Here is a 17147-nt window from a genome sequence, read left to right as displayed (position 1 = left end):
GTAATCTCACTTACTCTTATGTTAAATCCTAGAAGATCACTTATAACACCTGAGACTGCAGAAAGGATAACTACTCGTGTGATATTGTAGATTAAGGGATTCATTGTCAGTCCATAGAGTCTAAATGGTGTGTCCAGCTCCTAAAAAACATGAAAGAACTGAGATGAAATACATGGTTTCACAATAGCTATCAGTGATTATCAGACTGTTTTTCGAGTCTTGGGTGAGGATGACCTCTTTCCTGATGTTCAATAGCTACCTTCAAAAAATCTGTAATGAGGGGGAGGAGGGGGAGGAGGGGGAGGAATAAACTTGGAATTAAAGGATACAGAGTACTGTATGTAAAATGGATAAACAACAAGGACCCTGTATAGCACTGGGAACCATATTCAGCATCTTGCAATAACCTATAATAGAAAAGAATCAGAAAAAGAACATATGTATATATATAACTGAATCACTTTGCTGTACATGTGAAACACTATAAATCAACTATACATCAATTTAAAATAATAATTTAAAAAATTTAAAATAATAATGTAAACAAACAAACAAACACCTGGAATGGGCTCTCACCTAGTCTTCCACTAGCTAAGTTTTTAAAGGTGGATTCAAGCAATATGCAATTTGTGATTTTTAAATGTAATTTTCAAATGTGACAGACAACAGCAATCATTAGAACTTGGGTAATAAATTGGGAAACTTTTCTCATACAGTCATTAACCCCAACTATCAAGTCTGTATTTTGAATCTACACAGCATTTATCTGTTACTAAGGTCCTCTCCAAGAAGTGCAGCATTGATTTAATTAAACGGTAATAAAAATGTATCACAGGGTATTACTTACTTTTAACAACTTGGTGGACAGCTTTAACACATTGTTTACTAGGGTAAGCTGTTCTTTCTTATTCGGCTTTTTTTCCATTTTAAGATATAAATTAATCTAAGGGAAGAAATAGAGATTAGGGCAAATGTCATGTAAAAGATATGTATGTGTGTGTGTGTGTGTGTGTGTGTGTATATATATATATATTGCATCCAATATGGCAGATTTGGAAGGCAATATTTTCAGCTAAAATAAAATTTGAAATTCTAGTAGCTATATTTACAGAGCACATATGTCACATACCCAACCCCCATCCTAATCAGTCACATACAGGGATAAAAGAAAAGGCTATTAAGTGAAGAAAAAATAATGATGAAGCAATTTATCAAAACAATGAAAATTTTATATTAACAAGATGTAAACTCCTTGAGTTCAAAAACTATATCTTATTCATCTTGGTATCCCCTCAAAAATCTAACATCCTTATCAAACATTCATGGAATGGAAGAAGATAGGATAGCTACTTTTAATTTACTAATTCCTTGTTTCTTCCCTTACGGTAAGAATTTTTCACTATAATTCTAAGTTCTGCCCCCCCCAAAAAAACCTAATGATATCAGATATTTTAATTTAGAACTTACGGTTAAACATGAAATTAAAAACAAAAAAAAACAACTCCATACTACTTTATATTCAAAAGAAACATTTCTCAATTGTCATATCTACTCACATACTAAAGAGCAAGTATTTTTCAAACACTGAATGTATTCTATGACTGATTTTAAAAAGTCAAGAAGCTTACTAAACATACTTAAATGACAGGTACTCTAAAGAGCTAATACTTGACACAGAACATGAGATTAAAAGCATGCTCCATTACCACCACCAAAAATAATCTTTATACTACGAAGTAGCATGGAGAATCCCCATGGACAGAAGAGCCTGGCAGGCTACAGTCCATGGAGTCGTAAACACGAGTCAGACAACTGAGCAAGGAAGCACAGCACCCAATCCTGGGAGCAGGTGGGGAAGATATTGTCCTCATTTTCTACAGGAGACAACTATATGGTTGGAGTGACTCATAAGGTATAAGGTTACATAGCTAGAACGTGACAGAATCTAGACTCACCCCTGAATCTTCTGCACAAATCTTATTATACCATTTCTAACCACTGAATTTCTAACCACTATCAAGGACCAGTCAATACCTGTTCAGTAAGTAATATTGAGACATTGCTGTATTTCTTATTGGTTTCAGACCCCAATGAGGCTAAGCGCAGTAAGAAAAGTAGTAAAGCTGATTCCCAAATCAAAAACTCCCAATTATAAGCATCATTTAGGAAAGTTTTATGTCCACGCAGTACCTATGAAAAGGACCAGAAAAAAGTTAAGTTTTTCACTTGTATTAATTACTGTAATTACTCCTTTACCGATTTAAAAACATTTACAAGATACCACCATTTTAATACTCAGAGCAGAAGTTTTAATAGTCATAAAGTATTATGTATTTCTCTAAGCTTCCCTACATTTTCTTCTTTCCATAAGGAACAGCAAGCATCTGGAAATAACGAAGGAAGAAAACATAAGTGAAATAAGACAAATGCATTTCCGAGCTCTGTGCCCACTCACAATTATATGGTGGCCATTTTTCAAAGTATTAAATTTGCATTTGACTAGCAGAGCCCCCTAAAACCTGCTGTGCATTCCACTTACATGACTAGAAAATCCTGAGGATCAGTTCTTCACCCCACTTCAGGATCTGATAACAGCAGCAGCCACCAGTTATCAAATGCCTATTATGTGTCAAGTTTTCAGGTAAAAGTTTTTTTTTTTCCCCCCAAAACAAGGAGGACTGGAGATAACATGACAGAGTAAAAGAAACTTGAGTTCATCTCCTCTCACAAGCACACCAAAATCACAACTAACAGCTGAACAACCATCAGTAAAAAAAACTGGAACCTATCAAAAAAGATATTCTACATTCAAAGATATAAAGAAGAAACCACAGTAAGATGATAGAAGGGGCACACTCATGATCATAATTATAATCAAATTCCATACCCCTTTGGTGAGTGACCCACAAACAGGAGAATAATTATATCACAGAAGTTCTCCCAAAAGAGTGAGAGCTCTGAGCCCACCCCAGGCTCTCCAGCCTAGGCGTCTGGCATTGCAAGGAGGAATCCGCAGAACATTTGGCTTTGAAGGCCAGTGGGGCTCGATGGCAGGAGCTCCCCAGGACCGGGGAAAACAGAAACTCCACTCATGGAGGGTGCACACAAGAGGACTGGGGGCAAAAGCAGTGACTTTGTAGGAGCGTGGGCCAGACCTCCCAGCTGCCGCTGGAGGGTCTCCTGAGGAAGTAGGGCGTAGGGTGGCTCTCCCTGGGGTCATAAAAGCTGGCAGCTGACATATCAGGGAGTATTCACAGAGATGTGAACTCTGACTGGAGGTAAACATCTTGCTTGGGATCTTGGCACCAACGCCTGGCCTCACCCAACTGCCTATTACAAGCTCCAGTGTTGAGACACCTCAGGCCAAACAACCAAGAGGGTGGAGCACAGTCCCATTCATCAAAAGATATGCTGCCTAAACACTTCCTGACCCACAGCCACCTGGAGACACGCCCCGTGACACAGCCTGGCCCACCAGAGGGCCAGCAACCACTCTACCCGCCGTGGGCAGGCACTGGTTCCTCCCACAGGGAGCCTGCACAAGCCTGTAGACCAGTCTCACCCACCAGGGCGGATACCAGAAGCAAGAAAAGCACAATCCCACAGCCTCTGGAACTAACGCTGCAAGCATAGGTCAGAAACCACCCTGAGACCAGCTGGTCCCTGGCCCTTGGGTAACAAGATAGGTGGGAGAATACTGTTGGGACACACGGGACATCCCCCACAGAGGGCCACTTCGCCAAGGTCAAGAAATGCAACTTATCTACTACATACATTAAAAAAAAAAAAAAAAAACCAGATGACTTCCCTGATGGTCCAGTGGTTGAGAATCCACCTGCCAATACAGGGGACATAGGTTCGATCCCTGGTCTGGAAAGATCCCACATGCCTCAGAATAACTAAGTTCATGCACCACAACTACTGAAGCTTGTATGCTCTAGAGCCCGTGAGCCTCAACTACTGAGCCCACATGTTGCAAGTACTAGGGCCCATGTGCTGAGAGCCTAAGCTCCACAAGGAAAGCCACTGCAGTGAGAAACCTACACAGCACAACTAGAGAGTCCCTCCCACTCTGCAGTTAGAGCAAGCCCATGTGCAGCCATGGGGACAAGCACAGCCAAAAATTTTAAATCTTTAAAATAAAAAAATAAACAGTAAATTGTTGTTTAAAACAAAACAAACAAAAATAAAAATTTAAACAAAATGACACAGCAAAGGAATGCATTCCCGATGAAGGCACAAGGTAAAACTCCAGAAGAACGACTAAGTGAACTGGAGACAGGCAATCTACCTGATAAAGAGTTCAAAGTAAAGATCGTAAAGATGATCCAAGAACTCAAAAAAAGAATGGATCAAAGAGCAGTAAGTTTTTAGCAAAAAGCTAGAAAATATAAAGAACAACCAAACAGAATTGAAGAATACAATAACTGAAATGAAAAATACACTAGAGGGAATCGACAGAAGAATAAACAAGGCAGAAGAATGAATCAGTGAGCTGGAAGATAGGATGGTGGAAATCACTGATATAGAACAGGATAAAGACAAAAGAATGAAAAGAAATGAGGACAGTTTTAAGAAACCTCTGGGACAATGTCAAATGCACCAACATTCCCATCACAGGGGTCCCAGAAGGAGATGACGGAGAGAAAAGGACTGAGAAAATATTTGAACGTTTTCCTATCATGGGAAAGGAAACAGTCACCCAAGTGCAGGAAGCGTAGAGAATCCCATATAGGATTACCCAGGGAGGAACACGCTGAACATACAGTCATCAAACTTAGAAAAATTAAAGAAAGAGAAAATATGAAAAGCCACAAGGGAAAAGCAACAAATAACATAAAAGGGAATGTCCATAAGATTATAAGCAGATTTTTCAGGAGAAACTCTGCAGGCCAGAAGGAAGTGGCCTTATAATATAAATATAAATGATGTGTTTAAAGTGATAAAAGGGAAAAACCTACAACCAAGACTACCAAGCAAGGCTCAATATTGTGTTTGATAGAGAAATCAAAAGCTTTACAGACAAGCAAAAGCTAAAAGAAGTCAGCACCACCAAACCAGCTTTAAAACAAATGCTAAAGCAATTTATCTAAACAAAAAAGGCCACAATTAGAAATAAGAAAATTATGAAATGAAAAGCTCATTAGTAAAGGCTCATCCAGTAAAAGTACAAAACCATCCACACACAAATACAATATTAAAACCAGAAACTGTGTGCGGAGGAGAGTACAAATGCAGGCTATTTAAAATGCATTTGAAATTGAGAGATCAGCAACTTAAAACAATATTGTATATATATATAGGCTGCTACACCAAAACCTCATGGCAACCACAAACCAAAAATCCTAAATAGATGTACACACAAAAAAGAAAAAGGAATTCAAAGACAACACTAAAGATAGTCAACATATCACAAGAGAACAAAAGAGGACTGAAGGAAAAAAAAAGACTACAAAAACACATTCAAAACAATTTTAAAAATGGCAATAGAACATTTAGTTCAGTTCAGTTCAGTTGCTCAGTTGTGTCCGACTCTTTGTGACCCCATGAATCGCAGCACGCCAGGCCTCCCTGTCCATCACCAACTCCCAGAGTTTACTCAAACCAATGTCCATTGGGTCGGCGATGCCATCCAACCATCTCATCCTCTGTTGTCCCCTTCTCCTCCTGCCCCCAATCCGTCCCAGCATCACATAGATAGTGATAACTGAGAACATAGATAGTGATAATTAAATATAAACAGATTAAATGTACCAATTAAAAAGACTGGTTGAATGGATACAAAAATAAGACCAATATATATGCTGTCTTCAAGAGACCCACTTCAGATCTAGAAACACATTCAGACTGAAAGTGAGAGGATGGAAAAAGGTAATCCATGCAAGTTATGGAAAAGGTCAGTTTTCATTCCAATCCCAAAGAAGGGCAATGCTAAAGACTGTTCAAACTACCGCACAATTGTACTCATCTCACATGCTAGCAAAGTAACGCTCAAAATTCTCCAAGCCAGGCTTCAACAGTATGTTTGAACCATGAACTTCCAGATGTTCAAGTTGGATTTAGAAAAGGCAGAGGAACCAGAGATCAAATTGCCAACATCTGTTGGATCATCGATAAAGCAAGAGAGTTCCAGAAAAACATCTGCTTCTGCTTTATGGACTACACCAAAGTCTTCAACTGTGTGGATCACAACAAACTGTGGAAAATTCTTAAAGAGATGGGAATACCAGACTACCTTATCTGCCTCCTGAGAAATCTGTATGCAGGTCAAGGAGCAACAGTTAGAACTGGACATGGAACAACAGACTGATTCCAAATCGGGAAAGGAGTATGTCAAGGCTGTATATTGCCACCCTGCTTATTTAACTTATATGCAGAGTACATCATGCAAAACGTCAGGCTGAATGAAGCACAAACTGGAATCAAGATTGCCGAGAGAAATATCAACAACCTCAGACACACAGATGACATCACCTTTATGACAGAAAGTGAAGAACTAAAGAGACCCTTGATGAAAGTGAAAGAGGAGAGTGAAAAAGTTGGCTTAAAACTCAACATTCAGAAAACTAAGATCATGGCATCCGGTTCCATCACTTCAGGGCAAATAGATGGAGAAACAATGGAAATAGTGACAGACTATTTTGGGGGGCTTCAAAATCACTGCAGATGGTGACTGTAGCCATGAAATTAAAAGACGCTCGCTCCTTGGAAGAAAAGCTATGACCAACCTAGTCAGCATATTAAAAAGCAGAGACATTATTTTGCCAATAAATATTTGTCCATCTAGTCAAAGCTATGGTGTTTCCAGTAGTCATGTATGGATGTGAGAGTTGGACTATAAAGAAAGCTGATTGCAGAAGAATTGATGCTTTTGAACTGTGGGGTTGGTGAAGACTCTTGAGAGTCCCTTGGACTGCGAGGAGATCAAACCAGTCAATCCTACAGGAAATAAGTCCTGAATATTCACTGGAAGGACTGATGCTGAAGCTGAAACTCCAATACTTTGGCCACCTGATGAGAAGAACTGACTCATTTGAAAAGACCCTATGCTGGGAAAGATCGAAGGCAGGAGGAGAAGGGGACAACAGAGGATGAGACGGTTGGATGGCATCACCAACTCGATAGACATGAGTTTGAGCAAGCTCCAAAGGTTGGTGATGGACAGGCAAGGTGGTGTGCTGCAGGTCCATGGTGTGACAAAGAGTCTGACATGACTGAGCAACTGAATTGAACTGATACAAGTGGAAATCAAAAAGCTGGAGTAGCAATCCTTATGTCAGACAAAACAGACTTTAAAATAAAGACTGTTAGAAGAGACAAAGAAGGACATTACATAATGATCAAGGGGTCAATCAAAGAAGGTATAACAATTGTATATTCATATGTACCCAACACAGGAGTACCTCAATATTAAAGGCAAATGTTAACAGACATTAAAAAAGAGAAACTGACAGTAACACAACAATAATAGGGGATTTTAATGTCCCACTTAAACAGATCATCCAGAAAGAAGATCAGTAAGAAAACATAGTCCTTAAATGACACATTAGATCAGATAGACTTAACTGACATTTCTTTAAACTTTTAGTTTTGTACTGGGGTATAGCCAATTAACAATGTTGTGATGGTTTCAGGTGAACAGTGAATGGATTCAGCCATACATATACATGTATTCACTCTCCCCAAACTGTCCGTCCATCCAGGCTGCCACATAACATTGAACACAATTCCATGTACTATACAGTAGGCCTTTGTTGGTTATCTGTTTTAAATACAGCAGTGTGTACATGTCTCAGATGGACTTAATTGATATTTATAGAGCATTCCATCTGAAAGCAGCAGAATGCACATTCTTTTCAAGTGAGCATGGAACACTCTCGCAGATAAATCACATGCTGGTCCATGAAGCAGGCCTTGGTAAATTTAAGAAAATTGAAATTATATCAAGTATCTTTTCCAACCACATTACAAGATTAGAAATCAACTACATGGGAAAAAAATCACAAGCAGGCTATACAACACGCTACTAAACAACCAATGTGGAATGTAAGTAGACATAGCTGATTCATCCTGTTGTACAGCAGAAATTAACACAACACTGTAAAGCAATTATACTACAAGTTTTTAAAAATTAAACAAAACAAAACAAAACAAAAAAACCAGTATGACAAATTGAGAGAGAGAGACCACAGAAGAAAAGCAAAAGCTTTATATTTTGGTATCATTAACAGCACTTTTTTCCTGCTTTTTCAAACAGGGCCCCCCACCTTTTCAGGGGCCTTTTGAACAGGCTAGAATCCATTCCCCAATCTTGATTGTAACTAGGTATAGCTATGTGACTGAGTTCTCACCAATATAAAAACCACCACCACCACCGATGGACTACTGAAGAAATCAAAGAGAAAAAAATTTTTAAATACCTAGAGACAAAAGAAAATGAAAACACAATTATTTAAAACCTATCAGACACAGAAAATCAGTTCTTTAGAGGGATACAAGTTAGCCTTCGGAAAGAAGAAAAATCTCAAACAACCTAACCTTATGCATAAAGCAACTAGAGAAAGAACAAACGAAACCAAAAGGTAGAAGAAGAAAATAAATCAAAAAGATCAGAGCAGAGATAAACGAAATAGACTAAGAAAACAACAGAAAAGACCAATAAAACTAAAAGTCTGTTCTTTGAAAAGATCAACAAAACAGATAAATATTTAACCAGACTTACCAGGAAAAAAGGGGAGAGGGACCAAATCAGTTAGTTAGAAATGAGAAACCACTACAAGCAATTATATATCAATAACACAGACAGCTTAGAAGAAATAGACAAATTCTTGGACAGGTACACTCTCTGAAGACTGAACCAAGAAAAAATAGAAAATATGATTAGATCATTCACAAATACTGAAATTGAATCTATGATTTTAAAACTCCCAGAAAGCAAAACTCCAGGACCAGAGAGATTCACAGGCGAATTCCACCAAACATTTAGATAAGAGATAATACCTATCCTTCTGAAAGTATTCCCAAAGACTGCAGAGGAAGGAACACTTCCAAACTCACTGTATGAGGCCATCATCACTCTGATACCAAGACCAGACAAAGAAATTACACACAAAAAAGAAAACTGTAAGCCTAGAACCATGATGAACATAGATGCAACAAACTGAATCCAACAATACCGTAAAAGGATCATACACCATGATCAAGTGGGATTTATCTCAGAGATGCAAGGATTTTTCAACATCCACAAATCAATCACTGTGATACACTGCACATTAACAAACTGAAGAATAAAAACTGTATGATTATCTCAATACATGCAGAAAAAACTTTTGACATTTAATATCCATTAAATGATTAAAAACTCCCATCAGACTGGACATAGAGGGAACATATCTCAATGTACTAAAGGCCACATATCACAAACCCACAGCGACCACCATCCTCAACAGTGAAAAGCTGAAAGCATTTTCTCTAAGATCGGGAACAAGACAAGGATGCCCAACTTCACTTCTTTCATTCAACAGAAAGAAGCTAGGAGTTTTGGAAGTCCTAGCTACAGCATTCAGAGAAGAAAAAGAAATAAAAGGAATCCAAATTGGAAAGGAAGAAGTAAAACTGTCACGGGGTTTGCAGACAATATGATACAGTACATAGAAAATCCTAAAGATGCCATCAGAAAATGATTGGAGCTCATCAGTGAATTTGGTAAAGTTGCAGAATACAAAATTAATACACAGAAATCTGTTGCATTTCTATACACTAGCAACAAAAGATAAGAAAGAGAAACTAAGGAAACAATCCTAATTACCATCAAGTCAAAAAGAACAAAATACCTAGGAATAAACCTACTTAAGGAGGCTAAATACTTGTACTCCAAAAACTATAAGACACTGATGAAAGAAACTGAAGATGACAGAGCAGATGGAAAGATATATACATATATATTCTGGTTTCTTGGACTGGAAGGATTAACGTTGTTAACATAACCATACGACCCAAGACAATCTACAGATTCAATGCAATCTCTATCAAATTACCAATGAAATTTTTCAAAGAACTAGAACAAAAAAAATTTTTTTAATTTGTATAGAAACACAAAATATGTCGATAGCCAAAGCAATCTGGAGGAAACAGGCTCCCTGACTTCTGACTACAATACAAAATTACAGTAATAAAAACAGTATGGTACTGGCACAAAAACAGAAATAAGATCAATGGAACATGATAGAAAGCCCAGAAATAAACCCACAGACCTGTAGTCAATTAATCTATGACAAAGGAGGCAAGAACATACGATGGAGAAAAAACAGTCTCTTCGATAAATGATGCTGGGAAAACGGACAGCTAAGTGTAAAAGGATGAAATTATAAAATTTCTCTAACACCATATACAAAAATAAAATGGATTAAAGACCCAAATGTAAAACTGGATACTATGATATAAAGCTCCTAGAGGAAAACACAGGCAGAACACTCTTTTACATAAATCACAGCAATATCTTTTTGGATCCATCTCCTAGAGTAATGGAAATAAAAACAAAAATAAACAAATGGGAACAAATTAAACTTAAAAGCTTTTGCACAACAGAGGATACCACAAATAAAACAAAAAGACAAATTACAGAATGGGAGAAAATGTTTATAAATGATGAGACCAGTAGGGCTTTATTCCCAAAATATACAAACAGCTCAGACAACTCAATAACAAAAACACCCAAATTAGCCCAATTAAAAAATGGACAGAAGATCTAAATAGACAGTTTTCCAAAAAAGGACATGCAGATGACCAAAAAGCACATGAAAAGATGCTCAACACTGCTAATTATTAGAGAAATGCAAAACAAATCTACAATAAAGTATCACCTCACTGCAGTCAGAATGACCATCATCAAAAAGTCTACAAATAATAAATGTTGAAGAGAGTGTAGAGAAAAAGGAACCCTCCTACACTGTGGATGGGAATGTAAATTGGTACTATCACCAGGCAGAATATGACTGTTCCTTAAGAAACTAAAAACAGAATTACAACATATGACCCTCCAATCCTACTCCTGGGCATATATCCAGACAAAACTATAATTGAAAAATATATATGCAACCCAATGTTCATTGCAGCACTATTTACAACAGTCAAGACATAGAAGCAATATAAATGTCCATCAACAGACAAATGGATAAAGAAGATGTGGTATATATATCACAGGGAACTATACTCAATATTTATAATAACCTATGCGCTTAGTCACTCAGTCATGTCCGACTCCTTGCGACCCCACAGATTGTAGCCCGCCAGGCTCCTCTGTCCATGGGGATTCTCCAGGCAAGAATACTGGAGTGGGTTACCATGCCCTCCTCTAGGGGATCTTCCCAGCCCAGAGATCGAACCCAGGTTTCCCACATTGCAGGAGGATTTTTTTTACCATCTGACCTACCAAGGAAGCCCATATAAGGGAAAAGAATCTGCAAAGAAAATATACAGTTACATATAAACATGTATAAATATGTATAACTGAATCACTTTGCTGTATACCTTAAACTAACATAACATTGTAAATCAACTATACTTCAATTTTAATAAAAAAGATAGAGCTCAGAAAGATAAAATATTTTGTAGCAAACTCAGATTTGTTACCAAAATAAATGAAATAAATTTTCAACATTGACAAAAAGATATTACTAAAGATATTAAAGCATTTTGATAGATTAACAGCAAAAAAAAAAAAAAGAAACAAGCAATCAGTATGCTGACTATAAAAGGCAACTAAAATATGAAGAAAAAATAAATGAAAAGGGGTAGAAAACAAAGATATAGCATACAAAAACTAATCAAAAGACAGTATAGTTAAATTAACATCAGAGTAGACTTTAAGATACATTAGAGACAGAAACATTTTATCAGTTCATGAAAGACAGACAAACCTTGACACTGTTCAGGATTAAAGGAGATTAAAGAGCTAAGTGACAGATGAGAGATGACAGCTAAATGAATATGTGATCCTGGATTGAGAAAAAAAAAAGACTATAAATTACATAAAAGTCAATCCACCAAGGAGACGGATATCAATTTTAAGTCTGCATGCAGCCAATTATACTGCTTAAAAACATATAAAGCAAAAACTGACAGAAACAAAAGGAGAAAAAGATAAATCTGCCATCAGAGCAGACATGACCACACTTCTCTCAATGGTTTATAAAATAAGCAAACCAAAAAGATGAGTAAGAATATGGGAAATTTCAGCCATACAACTAATAAACTTGGGCTAATTTATAGAGAGGGAAAACTGCTCTCCAAAACAATGGAATAAAAATTCTTTCAAAGAGCTAATGGAAGATTTAATGAAACTGACCATGTACTGGATAATAAAACAAGTTTGTACATATTTCAAAGGACTGAAAACATTCAGAGCATGTTTTCTGACTGTTGCAGAGTTAAAACTCACTAAGTGGAAAAGTATAGAATAAGGCTGTAAATTCTTATAAAAAAGAAAACACAGAAATAGAAACAAAAAATATATAGGGACCTCTCCAAAGAACATAGAAAGGCACTTTAAGGGTCTCCCGCTGGCCAAATCTGGGACAATTACGCATCAAAACAATATAGCAATAGTTTATAATCCATTGGATAAAAAGAACATAGGAATCCATAACATAATAAGTGAATGAATGATTAAATAAATGGGGAAAAGTCTACTTTAGAGTGACAAAAAAATTAGAAGAAATGATGAAGTTAGAAAAATCACTATTTTGTATCCATCATGATATATAGCTTTATCAAAACTTCCAATTAAAATTAAGTTACCATGATCTCAGAGTCTTAAAGGACTAAAAATTACCCTTATTCTCATTTCAAAAGTCATAAAAATTAACAAGTATTCAAAATAGCAAAAGAAATTTAGACACATAAAACACACACACACACACACACACAGGGTTAGTCAAAAAGTTAGTATGGTTTTTCTGTACCATCTTACAGAAAAATCCAAACAAATTTTTTGGCCCAACCCAATACTTCAACATAACCATCCTGGCACCTTGACCTTGGACTCCCCGGTTCCCAGAGCTGTCAGAAACAAACATCTGTTGCATATGCGTATGTGTATGTGTGTGTGCGTGAGTGTATTCACTTAAATACAGTGAACTAGCCTAAAACAGAAAGCGAGTTCTATTTTCTACTTTCCACTGAAATAGATCTGAAACTCTTACCTGGGCACAACAAATGAAAGCAATGGAAAGTGTCAGTAGGAAGACGGAAGACACAACCACATCTACTGATCGCTGTGGGCCCCGTCTCTAGAGAGTGAGACACAGGTTAGCATTTTAGGTCCCCGCCGGAGACAGATTAGGGGACCTAATCTTACTATGTTGGTGTGAAAACGAACATTTATAAGAAGTTTCTGACACAGGATTCTAATATATTTTGGACATCTTCAACTTTAATTAACCTCTGAGATTCATGCCATTCAAGTTAAGGGTGTGACTGATTCACTAACACATTTTCAGCAGGAATGTTTCCCCAGAAGTCAGAAAAAGATGCAACATTCAGCTTATCACTCTGCCCTAAGAGTTTAAATTTTCTTTTCCCTTTACAAGCCCTTATTTAATTAGCTCTACCAGCTCTGCAGATAGATCACTCCCAATCTGGTGTCAAACAGGTGAGCTAGATGTCAGTCACTGATATAATCTGTCCAGAACATAGGACTAACCAGCCTAGTGAATATCTGCCACCAGAAATTTCAATGAGCATGTTTTCTGTGTATTATTGCAGATATTCCATGGTTAGTTAAAACTCACCTTTAGAAAGGAACGCAGTGATAACCATATCTTAATGTTCTCCACCTTTTTAAGTCTGAAATGAGGTATTTCATATTTCCTAGCTTTCCTGGCAGAAGTAATATGGCTGAAGAGTTTTGCAAATAAAAATCTCTAGAGGAGGTTAAAAAAAAAAAAACAACCACAAAGTGAAATGTATGTATGTGTCACTGTGTATATACTTGTATAATTGTAAAATATTCCCAGCACATAAAAAATATTACAAGAATCAAGTTCTGATCATTATGTATAATGTGCTTTCTGTAGCAACAGATTAATGAGCTATTAACAATGCTTTTTCACTTCCTGTCTTAGTGACTTCTTCATGGGGGCTTCCCCAAAGGCTCAGTAGGTAGGAATCAGTAGTAGTAGGTAAGGAATCCACCTGCAATGCAGGAGACACAGAAAATTCGGGTTCAATCCCTGGGTCAGGAAGATGCCCTGGAGGAAGGCATGGCAACCCACTCCAGTATTCTTGCCTAAATTATCCCATGGACAGAGGAGCTTGTAGCTTGGACTACAGTCCAAAGGGTCGTAAAGAACTGGACACAACTGAACACGCATGTACACATTCTTCTGATATAGTACATTCTGGACATTTTCAAGGAATACACCTTGGAGACTGTTGTGAATCCCCACCTTGACAAATTCAAACATTTATACAAAATTCGAGCTTACTCCCAAATTACATTTCCATTCAAAAACTGTATTTTTTTGCACATATCACCAATATAGTAAGCCCTCAATCCCAAACTCTTATCCAATTTCAATAAATTTATTTCTCACTTGGCCATTTTTCAGAAACATTTTCACCTTGGAATTACTACACACTCTACAGATATAAAATACATCGAGGCACATCAAGGAGCAGGTGTGAGCAATCAGCTAGGCTCAGCCACTTACTCCTACATATAGGCTCAGTAAAATTTCAGATTATAGCATGTCATTTGTAACTAAACAATATCAGAAGTGTTAAACCCACAAATACCAAAAGTCCACTTATCAAGCCTCCACTGCCCATGTTAGCTTCTGGAGAGAGAACAAATCAAGACAACAAAATCAACTCAACAGAATATCACACAGAAAAAAAGAGGTGAGAAATTTTACTCAATTTTCTACTGACCTGTTTATATGTTCTCTCTGCCACACACATCATGAAAAAAAACATCCAGGTAAGACACAGTCGCTCAAAAAAGTTAATTATAGACAAAATAATAATAGGTGTAACAGGTGGTGCCCCACAAAAGAGAGTCAAGATCTCCTCAGCTGAGATGGACTTTAGCTGGTCAAGGCTCTTCTCACGGAACAGCCGGTGTAAAAAAGGGAAAAATGCTAATCCAATGGTGACGACATTTCCCAGCATCTGATAGCCTACTCCTTGCTGATAAGCATTAACCTGGAAATTAATTTAAAACAGCCATCATTATTGCACAGCTATATGGAGTTGTGAAGCAGCATTTGTCAAATACTACTTAGATTATTATAAACTAAATCTGTTGTAAAAGAAATACAAATAAAAATGATGTACAGATGTATGACTTGTAGGATTAAATAAGAAATATTTGTAAAGTCTACCTGAATAATTGATCAGGCTCACAGAGACCTTTGTAACAAATTAAAAAACACACTACCAAGTGAAAACTGGCTACAAAATTTAAGGTACACATACTTGTGTCTCAAAAACAGAGTCAATGTTTTGATCATTAAATACAATATGAAATAGCTGTCTGTGTGTGCGTGTGTGTTCAGTTGGGCCCGACTCTTTGTGATCCTATGGACTGCAGTCCACCAGGATCCTCTGTCCATGGGATTTCCCAGGCAAGAACACTGGAGTGGGTTGCCATTTCCTTCTGCAATGAAATAGCTGCCGATTATAAAACAGATCTTTTGAAAAGTCTGAAAACTTATTAAACCTTACCCTGCTCATGATGATGCCACTTATTTCCAACACAGACATATCCATCTTTTTGCACTCATTCCCTTCCCAGATTATTGCACTAACTCGATCAGAGGCAGGACTTGAGTTCTGAAGCCAGAATAAATGGTTCTGAAAAGAAAAAAATAAGTATTTCCATCCACTCATTCTTTCCTCCTTTAGAACCGTTTCCCTTTGTCCAGTTCCCAGGCCACACTGGCCAGTGCTCTGCCTTGTCATCCTGTCTCCTTCACAAAGCCGGTCACTCCAGTCACCACCTCCACGATGCCAGCTTCTGGTCCTTTCTCTTCACTAAGCCAACTTCTTACCTGAAGAGAGGCTGTAAGTCTTCTGTGATGATGGGAGGTAGGATTCCATGATCTCTGAAGTTGCTCCCCCCTCTAAGCATATGGAAGTGAGGATAAGCTTGGTATATTCATGGGATATCAAGGAGGAGAGTATTTCCATAGCACCATGACTAGACCAGGGGTAGTAGGAAGTTAGGTAGGAGAGGCGCTAACAGGGCTTAGATATCACAGGAATGGTAAGAGGTAAGCCTTTCTCTGGTCTAATCAGGACATGGAAAAGCATAGACAGCACAAGAGAAGGTCACTGTGAAAACAGCCCAGCACTTCCCTCTGCCATGTCATGTCTTGTTCTTTAAGTCCCAACTCAAGTCCATTTTATCAACATGTCCTCTCTGATGGCCACAAGTCTCTCTCACATTGCCCTTCTCTGGATCAATCAAAAGCCTGTACAGCCTACAGCAGACAAATCTGCATCTAATTATATGCTGCTGCTTTTATAGTGCCCTCTACTTGTTTTCCATAAAATCATCTTATCCCCAAACTAATACATAAGTTATTTTTTTTAAAAGATCATATGGCGTATTTCTTCTCTGACAACAATGCTCAGCACAATGCTGATGAGCATTTATGGATCTATTAACTGATTTAGCCAAAAAAATATTTATTAATCAGCTACTATTAACAGGAACTATGTATATAATGGAGAACAAGACACAAGGTTCTTGCCATCAAGGAGTTTACAGACTTATAAAGGAGACATGATTAAATAAAGTTACTGCATAGTGTGATAAGGGAAGGGAAGAATGCTTTAGGAGCATATTAAAAAGACTTCCTAAGGAAGTATCAACTGAGCCAAGACCTGAAAGACAAAAGGGAGTGACCCAAAGGATAAGAGGACTGGAGAAAAATGTGCTTCAGGCAAATAAATCAGTTTGTGGAAAGACCCAGAAGTACATGAGGAAACTGGAAGAAGTTCAGTTGAGTCGAACTATACCATATGAGACTGTATCAAGCAAATAAACAGAAGCAAATAATTCAAAAGGAAAAAGAAAGCAGTTAAAGCATTGTAAGGGGAATGGCATCAGATCTGTACTTTTAAAAAACAATTTTAGTATT

The 17147-nt window shown here is 37.4% G+C and overlaps 1 protein-coding gene across 8 annotated transcripts in view; it reads right to left on the bottom strand.

Annotated features, from left to right (window-relative positions):
* The window catches only part of PHTF1 (putative homeodomain transcription factor 1), a 77937-nt gene that overhangs the window by 10339 nt on the left and 50451 nt on the right, over nt 1-17147 (bottom strand). For 6 of the 8 annotated variants that reach the window (XR_006267996.1, XR_006267994.1, XR_006267998.1 and 3 more), the window contains 7 exons: nt 15727-15855; nt 14932-15204; nt 13791-13922; nt 13203-13289; nt 2035-2190; nt 848-943; nt 15-140 (listed from right to left, as the gene is read on the bottom strand). Coding sequence is in view for 1 of the 8 variants with exons in the window: in XM_043460191.1 (XP_043316126.1) it covers nt 15-140; nt 848-943; nt 2035-2190; nt 13203-13289; nt 13791-13922; nt 14932-15204; nt 15727-15855 (999 nt within the window). In the remaining 7 variants the exon portion in view is untranslated. The remainder of the gene's footprint in view (nt 1-14; nt 141-847; nt 944-2034; nt 2191-13202; nt 13290-13790; nt 13923-14931; nt 15205-15726; nt 15856-17147) is intronic. The other 2 variants (XR_006267999.1, XR_006268000.1) reach the window with 2 other exon arrangements.

The sequence above is a fragment of the Cervus canadensis genome, chromosome 2 (assembly GCF_019320065.1).
Source record: "Cervus canadensis isolate Bull #8, Minnesota chromosome 2, ASM1932006v1, whole genome shotgun sequence".
In the NCBI taxonomy this organism is placed as follows: Eukaryota; Metazoa; Chordata; class Mammalia; order Artiodactyla; family Cervidae; genus Cervus; species Cervus canadensis.
The sequence above is the reverse complement of the archived record's forward strand: the minus strand, read 5'-3'. Positions and strand labels throughout refer to the sequence as shown.